This window comes from Haliotis cracherodii, unplaced genomic scaffold (assembly GCF_022045235.1).
Source record: "Haliotis cracherodii isolate W230 unplaced genomic scaffold, xgHalCrac1.p SCAF_22, whole genome shotgun sequence".
Lineage (NCBI taxonomy): Eukaryota > Metazoa > Mollusca > Gastropoda > Lepetellida > Haliotidae > Haliotis > Haliotis cracherodii.
Window position 1 is genome coordinate 13,319,501 of NW_027266278.1, and position 14,206 is coordinate 13,333,706.

A 14,206-nucleotide genomic window follows, 5' to 3' on the forward strand; every position below is an offset into this window, starting at 1 on the left:
TTCACCCGTCACGCTGAAGACCCGGGTTCGACTCCCAACATGGTTACAATGTGTGAAGCCCATTTCTGGTGTCCCCCACTGTGATATTGCTGGAATATTGCTAAAAGCGGCGTAAAATCAAACTCACTCACTCACTGATACTTTAACATAGGCATACAATAGTCGTGGCGCTAAGATCACTTTGTGGAACGGGAAACTGGACTAATGTCTTTGGTATATTTTTTAATTGAGCATGATGAGTGTTCCCTTTATTTATTTTTTAAATAAAACAAACAAAAACAATGTTTGATTACATGTATGCGTGTGAACATGGTAAAGATTTATTAATTTGATCAAAAGTGTTAATTCCAAATTTGTTTTGAAAATAATTATGACAATAAAACAAGTACACGTTTTCAAGTCATATCCTGAACTGATTTCTGTAAAGGAGGTTTCACCTCTAACATTCATGTATTTCATGTAATTTGCCCCTGGAATTCATGACGAAGGAGAAAAACTTCATAACTCAGACATTAACACGATCACTTCCCGGTCTGAAGATAGGCCCACCTCGCATGTGTCATGTGATTTGCTGCATTTTTACACTTTAGTTGCTCATTATGGAGGGTGGGAAAGAATTAAAGATTTTAGATTTATAGAGTTGTGTCCCTTGGTTGTGCAAGGATCTGCTGGTTCTGATCCTTGGTTTGTAAGCACCACACCTGCGCTGCTGGGTATCATCAATGTGGTTAAAGTTAAAGTCTATGATAACTGATTTCCTGTTTCCAGTTATTTAATATTGTAAGTTCCAAGCATTGGGTGGATATAACACTATGTTAAATTGTCACTGGTAACTCTTTGGCTATTTGGAGGAAACATGTATATCGGTTACTGATCTGGTAACAATTGTTAGAGTAACACTAGAAGCTACTGGTAGAGACCATGAGATCTGTATCATGACCTCAATGATCAGGAATGAGGTCCACATTCTTGCAGGATGAGAGTGGAACTTGTGACGGTAACAGGATCATGCAATGTGCTGGAGGTATCCCGGTCTACAGCAGTGGAGGTGTTCCCTCACATTTCACGTACAGCTGAGTGGGTGGACTTACATCTGTTTTGTTTGTTGCAGGATGTGAATCTAGACGAAGATCTCGATCTTGAGGACGACTGATTCCGTGGGCAGTATCGGATGCCATCATCATCACTCGGAGATGTACATAGACACTGACATATTTGTACATTACACAGTTCATCTGTTGGGAAATATTGCTATTTATGAACTATCGCTTGTTATCCAAAGTACATGCCGTGATACGTGCTTTGATTACATCATAGGTGTCAAAGAACATAAACTCGAAATATTTACACCTTGTAAGATACACGTGATAAGAGGAAACTTATAACTGAAAACTCCACACACAGATCAGTGCGTATGGAGCTTACAACCGAATCTTCCTGTTCAGCTAGGTCTACATTCCCATTTCCATCTGATCCTACCCGGTACCCATTCACTGCTGGGTAAACTGTCGTTTTGATGATATGATTATCTTATAAAGTGGTTTGGTGTGCAAGATTGTATGATGGGTAGGAAGCTTCTGTTGCACTAAATGATAATGGCAAGTATTAAGTACTTTGAATAGTACTGCAGCCAGTACTCCAAGCAAGGTGGGAATAATACCATGTTCATGTTCAGTCTGGTTTTCAGACATTAAGTAAATCCTTGATTCGTCGAAGTATTAGTACCGATTCATCCAAAATGTCCATTTCTTTTTCTCAAATCTGAATTTGACTTTACTTTTTTGTAAAGAAGCATTTGTCGTATCTATCATATAGGTTCCGTAGCATCGTTCACAATATTCACAGTTATATAAGACTGTTCAAATTTGTCAACATTTGATCATTTTTTGTGTGTATATCTCACAGTGAAAGAAGTGAATTGTTGAAGGTTTTTTCAGGGTGAAAGTAACTGGAGTAGTCTAAAGCTGCTGTATAACTGACTTTGTTTACCGGTACCACTGTACAGCCTGTCTGTTGCAATCACTTGGGTCCACTCTCGTTGTACATAGGGTATTATATGTTTGTTTGACACCAGAATATATGTATGAAATATGTGTCAAATACTTCCTTTTCACGTACTAGTGAATAAAATCTAATGTGAAATTTGGTTTTTTGTAATCATTTTGGTGAACTTCATAGATGCAGTGACAGATTTCTCATTTTTATCTGTTTTGCATAGCTAATATTTCACAGACATTTATAGGTTACTGACGTGCCCAAGGGACGCAACTCTGCACATCGATTGCAATGCCTTAGATGATGGGGCCACCAGGCACCTTCTAACAAGACGGAGATGCCTGTGGTCTGTGGTGCAATCTGATTTTGACATGACGTGTGGCACGTAATCCTCACTCACTCACTTGTAACAATGTGAGACTGGTTGTTGCCAGTGTGTGTAACATGTGTTGGGACCTGATCCACGGGGCGTTTGTGGGTTATGACCGGCCTCAGTAACCTTTTGTGCATCCTTCTCAGCACTCCGATGAGTGTTGACCCCTTGCTCGTGGCTGGGGCGCTTTTGTGAATCGGTTCCCTGGTTCAGCGCTCTCTGTACATGTGAACTGACTAATCCAATGTACCTTGTATAATGGGCAGGTGGCCCCTTTACTGAATAAACTCATTCACCATCACTCACTCACCAACCCACCCACTCACTCACCCACCCACTCACTCACTCACTCACTCACTCTCCCACCCACTCACTCACTCTCCGACCAACCCACTCACTCACTCTCCCACCCACCCATCCACCCGCTCACTCTAACCCACTCACCCACCCACCCATCCACCCACTCACTCACTCACTCACCCACCCTCTCACTCACTCTCCCACCCACCCACTCATTCACTCTCCCACCCACCCACCCACTAACTGACTCTCCCAACCACCCATCCACTCACTCACTGTCCCACCCACCCACCCACTAACTCTCCCACCCACCCACAAACTCACTCACTTTCCCACCCACCCACTCACTCTCCCACCCACCTACTCTCTCCCACCAACCCACCCACCCACTCACTCACTCTCCCACCCACCCACTCACTCAATCAGATATGTATTTGTTTTGGTAAATGTGAGATCCTACACATTGACAGTTTAGAGGAGGTAGTTTACAAGGTATCACAAGGATATCCTGAACAATTCACAATGGAATATACATACAGGATGTCCATCAACTCCGATGTGATTTATTTAATACTCCCAAAGAGTAAAATAGGTGTTGCTTGCGATCATCCTTACTTGCAGTACTTATTTACGCATATATTTTGTCACATTTTCTTTTTTTTCAACATCTTCCTTTCGAATTATATCTCTTAATCTTGAATTCTTGCTAGATATCTCTATTTATGATAACAGCTTTACAATAAATATCCTAAACTGATCAGTTGTACTTGACAATAACATGAGGAAAATCGATCTGTGCCGTATGTCCTAAAATATACATACAGTAAAGTACGGTTATAACGAACTCAAAGGGACTACTTATTTTAGTTCGTTATAACCGTAGTTCGTTATAAGCATATATACAGCATAACTACAGCAAATAGTCGGGACCAAAAAAGTAAGTTCGTTATATCCGTCAGTTCGTTATAACCGTGTTCGTTATAACCGTAGTTTACTGTATATATTAAAATGCATACATGAATTTCAGTATAGGGAATTCCCTGATTAATCGATGACGTCGTTGGGACGCCCCCCAACTTATTTTACGTAACTTAAGATTTGTGTCGTAAGTAAGATAAAGTTGCGATATTTTTAAGAGTAACTAGTAAGTTGCTAAGAATTGTCTTATCTAAGGCAGCTTCGTGAATATATCGGGAGAGGTATTAATATAAGCATTGTCTTGTTAACATATCCCAATTCTCAGCCGAAATAAAAATATGTTTAAACCATTAACATTTTTACGTACGTACGTACATACAAACATACATACATACATCCGGGTTATAGCGAAAACGTCAGTCTGTTTCTAGGTAGCCTACATGGAGGATGTTTGTAAGGAAAATTATGCCACTCCCCTCTCTACCAGCAGCCGACATCACGACGATGTTCAAATACAAATAGTTCAAGTACAAATACCCACAATAAAAATAAACTATATTGAACAATAAAAATGTTTTTATTATACATGAAGAACTCTATATATGAACATATGTATACTTGTCTGTGAAAACAGGAAATACCATGTAAATACATCACATACATCAAATGACATGTAAACACATCAAGTACGATGTAAATAAACCATATATATTACTACAAAAATCGTTCTTGTCATTATTAAAGATAGAGGTGCCGTTTTCGCCCGACACATAGTAGCCGTTTTCGCCAGAGAAATCGGTGACGTTTTGCTGAGGTGCCGTTTTAGCCTGCACCCCATACATACGTACATAAGGTAATGAATTTGGTGAGCAATACCGCTTTGTTCCCTTTGTATTTGCGCCAAATCGCCTGTCAATAAACCGAGTCTGAGCTTTTTCCTGGTCCCTGTGACGCAAAGACGAGTTTTCCTCCTAACTATTAAATCTGGCGCTGCCGGGCCGACACCCAAACAACATCCGTAACCGTTTTAGTGTAATGATATTAATTTAGGTGTATGTCCGTCACACCGAGTAGGACTATTGAGAAGAACATTCGTGCATAAGTTTGTTTATTTGACGCTGTAGACGTCTGTAGACGATATTTTCAAAATCTTTTCATGTTTTTAATCAAGGTGCTCACGTGATTTGATGCACTTCGCGATGTAAGACTCGTTTTATCACATATAGATCTTGATTATCGAACAGATCGTCTTGACTGGCGCCACCGTTTTGTTTGAAGCAAATGCAAGTGATACGAGAGGTTGAATCTGATTGGTCAATAGGAGAGGCATAGAAAGGACATAACTCGTAATAGCCACTGGTGGCGCTACGATCGAGCCCAGGAATTCCAGCCTAGTTCGGCAAGGGTGGTAACTGGACTTTTAAAGTCAGTTAGCCCTCTTGCCTCGGGAAGATGGATGACCCCAGATGCATGACCTGCCTATCGGCAGCACCCGCCACTCAAACACTCTGCATGAAAACGTTAGTGTGTGTTGCCTGAGGCCGCACAGAGTACTCCTACCATACGACGTCGGCCTGTAAACAAACTAGACAATCAAGTGATGGACCAGAAGATTCAGCGACACGATAGCGCATTTACTTTGTTGAAAGTTGATCCGGGGTAGAATGGGTCTTCAGCAACCCATGCTTGCCGTAAAAGGCGACTATGCTTCTCGTAATATAAGAGGCGACTAACGGGATCGGGTGGTCAGGCTCGCTGACTTGGTTGATGCATGTAACCGTATTCAAATTGCGTGGATCGATGCTCATGATGTCAATCACTGGTTCAGACTCGATTATTTACAGACCGCCGTGATATAGCATAGTCGCCTTTTACGGAAAGCATGGGTTGCTGAAGACCTATTCTACCCCGCATCTTCACGGGTCTTAACTTCTTTGAGTAGTATATATTGAAAAAAACGTAAAGCCTATAACGCATCATAGCGAAGTTCACATGGTCTCAATTAAGCCTACGTATCATCCAAACCAGATAACGAATCATGTACCACGTCGTCCAAGGCGCCGCAATTCGTTGTTCAGAGTTGCGTCCCTTAGGCGTGACAGAACCCTATGACCATGGGTTCAAATCCCAGTTCGCCCAAATAATGTTTCTAGTTTTGTCAACATCCGTGATCGCTCGGCTATCCTCGGTTATCAATCTGGCACGCCGTGCTATAATTACAAAAAAACGTTCAAAGCGGCTTAAACCCAACTCACATATTCGAGTTTAATTTACAAAGGTCATGTTCAAATATGTTTACACTAGGAATATTTTCTATCAGATACGTGTTGTTTGTTTTGACTAATGTTGGCTAACGAAAGGCACCATTATCCGCAAAACAGGGTAAAAGAGTTGTGGTCGTTTGTTCATATGTGCAACAGGCGCCACGTCACACGACATCTCTTGGTGCCATTTTATCAAGTTGGTGTAAACGTGGATCGAATCCTGGATCGCCCTGATTCTGTTTGCCCCGTTTGTCAGTACCATACCCGCGGTCCTTGGTTTCACCGAAGTGGCAAACGACTAGGATCTGAATTACTTCGAGTTTCCTCCCACATTAGGCTCGGATGTAACTGAAATAATGTTCCAAGCGGCATTAAACCTCACCCACTCACTCACTCACTCACTCACTCTATTTCAAGTGTACTTGCCAGTACACGGTTTTGACTAACTTCGTGTTCAGAGTCTGCACTGTAAATATATGTTTGTGAGGACTCTGCATGCTGTCCTTGGGGCACTGTGCAGTAGTCATGGTTGTATGGTTCATGTTGTAATCTTAAATTGTAGCCTTGTGGTTGAAGTGTTAGCTCGTCATGCCGAAGACCTGGGTTCGATTCCCCACATGGGTACAGTGTGTGAAGCCCATTTCTGGTGTCCCCTGCTGGAATATTGCTAAAAGCGGCGTAAAACAATACTCACTCACTCACTCACTAAAAACAAAGGACGGGGAACTAAGTGCTCGTGGGATTCACGTCTGTTTATTACCTTTGACCTTACTCCCACACTAAACTCACAAACTGTGATATACCTGAAATAATGTTCAAAGCGGCATAAAACACAACTCACTCACCCTCTCCACAATCCTCGACAATGCAGGGAATGACTGCACGCGGTGTAGACGCAAAACAACACACACACAGCTGGTGTAACTGAACCAGCGAGACGTTTACTTTCTTCATAACAAAGTTATGGTTGGGAATATGATAATTATTAAAACGTGCCAACTCTGTAACATATTTTCAACCCTTTATTTCCCAAATGATGGGGGAATCTCCCGTCCCCATGCGATGGGGTAGACTAGCGGTTAAAGGTTAAAGGATATCCTACCCACAGCGAAGACCGGCAATAAACAACAAATAAACAAGTTAGATTTACTGGAATATCGCTTCAAGCTGCGTTAACCCACACTCACTCGATGGGTGACATGTACAAGTCTGTGGCAATGACGGGCGCGAAACTACCATTGTAGCGGAATAGCAATTGCTTGCACCTAAAAAAAGCACAATTTTTGTTTACACCTAAAAAAGTACATTTTTTTATAAGTAAACCTCAAACTCTACACGGTCGAAAGTGATATTATTGTCTAACTTGAAATCGGAATCTTTACGCACTTAAGGATTTTAGTGGTAGATGGTTTGTGACGTAAGCAAACGAAATATGAAAAAAAACACACACAAAAAACATCACATACTACGAAGAAACGTGTAAAAACACAAAAAAGTAATATTCGTTATTATGTTCGAATTTCATTTGACATCATATGTGTTTCTTTAATGAAAGTCCAATATATTACTAATACAAAAATATTATTATAAAATTACCAATATTTATTGCAAATAAAAACCTAACACAAACGGTCCAAAAATGCAGGAAATAGCGTTTAAGAGCATTTTTTTTTAATTTCGACAAGCGGTCCTCGTAAAATTAGATTTACTTACGCTGAAAATTAGCCTATATACGCCACAGACTGAAAGGGTTAAAAACAAACGCCTCTCTGTTTGGATCGTCATCATGCACCAGGAAGTAGAGGTCCGCCAGGACAAAACGTTGTTGGAAACCCGAAACGTACCAATCACTACTCCCTGCACTTGTGATAAGAGCCGACGTCCCTTATGCTCATGCTGAAGACGATATTCCATGAAACACAGCCAAAGGTAACATTTGTCTTTTTCAAAGTCAATATTTACTTATGTATCATATATGAGACAGAGTGTGTAAAATAACCAATATATGTAATACATAGGAATGTGTACACTGATTAAAGTATCTTCGTTCTATTAACTTCACGTCATTCCGTAATGTGTCTATTATTAATTCTAAACCTGAACCCTTTTTAATTATTCTAGGATATTATACAAGTATACAGCCGGACTAGTATCTGAGCGTGGCGTTAAACAAACAAACAAACAAACAAACCTGCCTCAGCGTCGTAAATCATATTTGGGCCATCCATATTATAGTAACGTTTCTCATCTCCTCAGTTCCCGAAGGGGAACAGCTGACAGTATGATTGTAATTAATCTGTCATTGTGAGAAAGCCTTTTGAGCCCAAATGTCTCTTATTTCGTTTCGTTGTTTACTTCCACTTCTGTTATACTTGATTTCGTTTCCTTTACCATTTTCCAATTTACAAATGTTCCAAAATGGCTGCCTCCAGCCAGGAGTGTTGACCTCGTGCTTGACCAACAGAAGTACAGTCTTTTGTGTCTAAAACAGCTTTGGCGTCCTATACCCCCCACGAACCTCCCATCCCTCACCCCTGCCCCTAAGCACCGAGTTTTCAGTCATGACAGATTAGTTATATAGTTGTATGAAAATTCGAGTGTTCTTTAACTACTTTTGAGCAGTATATATCCAGGAATCCTAAATTGTTCGGTTAGTCAGAGACCATAGGGTCTCTGAGTTAGTCAAAGGTTACATTTCCAAGAAACGGTAATTATTATTCGCCTAACCTCTAAAATAGGTCCGGCTTCTATTTTCGGACAGAGCGTATGAGCTGGCGTAGCTGAGCTTCTTAAAATTGTTGTGTTTGTTGTAGCAGAAAGTGTTTAAGAGGTCTCCTCCTGCCTAAACAATTTCGGCTGACCTGTCCCTCTTTGGGACTCCTGTGTGTGAGTAGGGTACACCTATCTATTGTGAGTTTGGTTTTCATATAATTTCTGTTTTTGTATTGATATGATTTCTATTTTCTTATATTGATATGATAAATTTTTTGAGTGTATACTTCCCCTTATATACTACTAACCTCCTTCTGAGCAGGATATTTTAAATTATTCTCTAGTATTAGTGAGTGAGTTGGCTTTTACGCCGCTTTTAACAGTATTCCAGTTATATCACGGCATGTCAGCTTAATGTGGGAGAAAAGCCCGAAGTGATGCAGGTCTCAGACGTTTACCACTTCGGTGAAACCCACGAGCACGGGTATGGTGCTGACAAACCTGGAAACATAATCGGGGCGAACCGGGATTCGAACCCACAATCATAGGTTTCTGGCGTGCCCAAGGGACGCATCACTGCACAGCGAATCGCGGCACCTTAGACGACTGGGGCACCCGTGCCCCCTTCTCTGGTATTAAGGAGTTTACGCCTGTCCATTGTCAAGTTTGGGTTGGGATTAACTGAGTGTAGTGGAACCACCCCACCTTACCACAATTGCTGTCGTCGAACTGACTGTAAACTAGCCGAAAGAAGGCTCCACACAATCAAGATGCCGGCGTGTATGGAGCTCCAGCTTGTAATAGAAGAATTACGGTAATAGGATACATGTATTTATTATTCCTCAAAGTGAGATTGACCAATCAGACCCCGTATACCGTCAGTAAAAATCCAAGATGGTTGATACTGACCTAATATGAGACCGTATACCGTCAGAAACAGCCATCTTGGATATTCCAACACCCACCTCACATATTTCACATGGACATTCTGGTACCGAAATTCGTTTTTTGGCACTGTTTTGTGTTTTACTATCACTGTTGAAACATATTATTTATATAGACTATTCATAGCGATGTTTTATATTATGATTTATCACACTGAAATTGCAACCGTGGTGACAACTGGTTAAAACTGGTTACAATCGGTTATCAATTCTAACCCATCCACGTGCAGCTCGGGACCATGAGGCGCAGGTTTCACTTATTTTGCCCATTTTATGATATCATTAATTTACTGATATCACACATTTAGATATTAATAAAACATGTATTTTGTAGATATCGATACCTCGAAACTAGTGATGTTACAGAACAAATTATTGCTATCACAAATTCGATATTTTGATATCATATCGCGCACTGCATGACGGGTACTGAGACCCCTCCGTATGATATCTAGAAATAAATCTACATCCATAAACATTTTAGATCATATTTTCGAATTTAAGATATCAACAATTCATGTTGCGATAACACTATATGAATTACGGATGTTATAAAATAGGGGATAAAAAGTTTATGGCGCCTCATACAGGTTTTTTTACAAAACGTTATCGCTATTGAAAGTCCTGTGATAATTGACTTTATCTATGTAATAGTTTGTGCGTTACACGAGGAAAGTAGAAAATGATATTGCATGATAACAATGGCTTGGATATTTTATCGGAAAAATGTTGTCCCAGAACATGCTTTGAATCGGCTGCCTCAAAAATACATGTTGCAAAACATTATTTAGTATCAAAGTTCTAAGTTTAAGTTTGTAACTGTAGATGAAAAATTAATTTATTCTCAAAACGAGGAAAGTAGAAAATGATATTGCATAATAACAATGGCTTGGATATTTTATCGGAAAAATGTTGTCCCAGAACATGCTTTGAATCGGCTGCCTCAAAAATACATGTTGCAAAACATTATTTAGTATCAAAGTCCTAAGTTTAAGTTTGTAACTGTAGATGAAAAATGAATTTATTCTCAAAACGAAACTCGCCTGCAGATGAGTGAGTGAGTTGGGTTTAACGTCGTCTTTAACAGTATTCCAGTTATATCGCAGCGTGTCAGCTTAATGTGGGAGGAAAGCCCGAAGTGATGCAGGTCTCAGACGTTTACCACTTCGGTGAAACCCACGAGCACTGGTATGGTGGTGTCTAATCCTAGAAACATAATCGGGGCGAACCGGGATTCGAACCAACAATCATAGGTTTCTGGCGTGTCCAAGGGACGCAACTCTGCACAGCGAATCGCGGCGCCTCAGACGACTGGGCCACCCGTGCCCCCCTGCAGATGAGTGAGTGAGTGAGTTAAAATTTAAACTCACATCGGCAGTATTTTAGCCATATCGTGACTATGCAGCAGATGAAGTCAGTAGTGGCATTGTAACGGTCTGCCGTTGCACAAAACAGTCTAAGCGTTAACTCCCATACCTGACAGAGATTTACGACAGTCGTAGCACTAAGGTCGATAGTAATCATCTGGCGAGTCAGTATTCGAGATCTGTGTCAGTCAGGTGATTTGACCAAACTTTGTCGTGTCAGTTTTCTATTGTTAGGACCACACTGAAATGTTTTTGTTTCGTCAAGCGATATGGGTTAGCCAATGGAATTCAAAGATGCTCAATAGAGGAATGGCAAAAATACGTATGGATAAATAGAGAATACTACACTCATTCTCGTTAGATACCATTTTTACGAAACGAGTGGACTTTCTATAGTATCTGACCGAGCGAAACTCTCTCTCTCTCTAGTTTGCCTCTGGCGGCCGGTAGAATCTGTTTACACTAGCAAAAATAGTTTGGTTATATTTAAAACATGCCCATGTAAAGTTATAACGCAAAGGCGAATGTGGTACATATTTTTCCAATGCCCGACATTGACCAATCTCATTAAGATCAGATCTTAGTTTTCGCTATCGCTAAACAAAGATCTGAGGACATCCCATTACGGGTCACGTCAGAACGACCTTTCATCCGACTAATCAAAGCGTCGCTTACCAGATCATGAAAATAACAGTCGAATGTGTTTTCTAATCATGCAACCTCGAAAACGTTGGCTCGGGGTATTCCGAGCGACAGTTACGGTCCGTACGACTAATTACGTCAAAATTATCGTCTTTCCTTCGCTTCCGTGGGATAAACATTTGAACGGAGGAGGCGTTCCACAGTATGTTGGAAGCACTGCCTTTTTCGCGAACACCTGGTGTCATCACTGATTTTCGTCACTAGTTTGCTTCTTGCGGCCGGTGGAATGTTTACACCAGCAAAAATAGTTAATGAAGTTTACTTACTCACTTCATGAATTTCACTGTCCACTCAGACACTACCTTGTTCAGAAATTTTACTAACCAGTTGGTAAATATTTGCTAATTAGACTAGTATATGTGGCTTATCATAGACAATTTACTAATCGGTTAGTAAAGATTACTATCCACCTTTCAAAGATCTTCTCCTAATTTACTATCTGTAACAGTACATTTACTAAGCTTGTAGTAAGTTTACACTTTGATACAGGCTCGTTTATCGTTCTTTCTGCGATCCCGGTTGGCAGATGCTGAATACAATAAAAAAACACAAGTAGATTACATAAGCACGAGAAAGATAACATAAAATGATTTTAGCGGCATTTTAAGTGTATTTACACATTACTACGAAAACATAATTTACAGGTAAATAGAATAACCAAATATTGTTTTACACTGGTCAACTTAACAAACCTCCCTTCTTCATTGAGTACATGTGATAAAGTTCTAAATTTGTCAGTCGTGAAAAAATTACACGAACATTGTTACGAGGCCAATAAAACCAAACACGGAAGGCGGAAGGGAGGAATGTCACGTGGTCTTGACTCCGAAACTGAGTTAGAACAAATCTGTAACGCCATTCTCTGCATTCCTTAAAAATCATGTAGCCGTGGCACCGGGTGACGAGGATAATCCCCTACTTAAATCGCACCCCTACTTCTACACTTTTACACGAAAGTCTTGTGGAAAATATTATTTTGCCTTGGAATCTAATCGAGGAGACACGCATGAAAGACTGGGAACTTATTTTGACCTGATATCCAGAGATTTATTTTACCCCGAAACCGTGAGAGAGACAAACATGAGATACAGGGGTTTTATTTTGCCCCGGAGACCACAGGGAGATAAACATGTGGTACTGGGAACCTATCTGCCCCGGAGACCACAGGGAGACAAACATGTGGTAGTGGGAACCTATCTGCCCCGGAGACGACAGGGAGACAAACACGATGTACTGGGAACCTATTTGCCCCGGAGACCACAGTGAGACAAACATGATGTACTGAGAACCTATTTGCCCCCGAGACCACAGGGAGACAAACATGATGTACTGGGAACCTATCTGCCCCGGAGACCACAGGGAGACAAACATGAGGTACTGGGAACCTATCTTCCCCGGATACCACAGGGAGACAAACATGATGTACTGGGAACCTATCTGCCCCGGAGACCACAGGGAGACAAAAATGAGGTACTGGGAACCTATTTGCCCCGGAGTCCACAGGAGGACAAACATGATGTACTGGGAACCTATCTGCCCCGGAGACCACAGGGACACAAACACTATGTACTGGGAACCTATTTGCCCCGGAGACCACAGGGATACAAACATGTGGTACTGGGAACCTATTTGCCCCGGAGACCACCGGGAGACAAACATGATGTACTGGGAACCTATTTGCCCCCGAGACCACAGGGAGACAAACATGATGTACTGGGAACCTATCTGCCCTGGAGACCACAGGGAGACAAACATGAGGTACTGGGAACCTATTTGCCCCGAAGACCACAGGGAGACAAATACTATGTACTGGGAACCTATTTGCCCCGGAGACCACAGGGAGACAAACATGTGGTACTGGGAACCTATTTGCCCCGAAGACCACAGGGAGACAAACATGATGTACTGGGAACCTATTTGCCCCGGAGACCACAGGGAGACAAACATGATGTACTGGGAACCTTTTTGCCACGGAGACCACAGGGAGATAAACATGTGGTACTGGGAACCTATTTGCCCCGGAGACCACAGGGAGACAAACATGAGATACCGAGGACTTATTCTGCCCCGAAATCTGCCATGGAGACAATCGTGAGATACTGAGGACTAATACTGCCCCGAAAACCCACCGGTCAAGCTGAAGGCTATATTCCAGCCATCAATTAAACCACAACAAAAGCATTCACGACAGTACACTCAGGGACATTTAGCCTGCAAACATCGCTTGATGAAATCACCCTCCCACACACACACACATTAATGGTGTCTCGCACAGTTAGTCAGTCAGAATCATACATTGTCTACGATGCCAAACAATTATACATGTATAGCTCATGGATTGATTCCAACAAGGCGAACTCTTGTATGCGCGGAAGTCCATTGATTCTTATACGATGATTGAGCGATTACAGGACCTGGCGTTGAATACAGGTCCAACTATTAATATCCATGGGGAATGTGGCTTCGTACTTAGCTGTGCATGGACAACCAGAGCAGTGTTAGCTAATTACAAGTATCTCCATATTACATAAAGTTCCATGTTGGGGGTACGGGTAGCACGTGTGGTCAAGTCGTCTCAGGTGCCGCGATTCGCTGTGCAGATTTGCGTCCCTTGGGCACACCAGAACTTAT

The 14,206-nt window shown here is 41.5% G+C and overlaps 2 protein-coding genes across 3 annotated transcripts in view; both read left to right on the top strand.

Annotated features, from left to right (window-relative positions):
- The window catches only part of LOC139471165 (coatomer subunit beta'-like), a 31,419-nt gene extending 29,277 nt beyond the window's left edge, over nucleotides 1–2,142 (top strand). For both annotated transcript variants that reach the window (XM_071253441.1, XM_071253442.1), the window contains one exon: nucleotides 1,112–2,142. In XM_071253441.1, the coding sequence (XP_071109542.1) occupies nucleotides 1,112–1,153 (42 nt within the window). In that variant the 3' untranslated portion in view covers nucleotides 1,154–2,142. The remainder of the gene's footprint in view (nucleotides 1–1,111) is intronic.
- Nucleotides 2,143–7,707: 5,565 nt separating this feature from the next.
- Nucleotides 7,708–14,206, top strand: part of LOC139471273 (melatonin receptor type 1B-A-like) — a 63,783-nt gene continuing 57,284 nt past the window's right edge. Inside the window, exon 1 of the mRNA XM_071253571.1 lies at nucleotides 7,708–7,779. The gene's annotated coding sequence lies outside the window, so the exon portion shown is untranslated. The remainder of the gene's footprint in view (nucleotides 7,780–14,206) is intronic.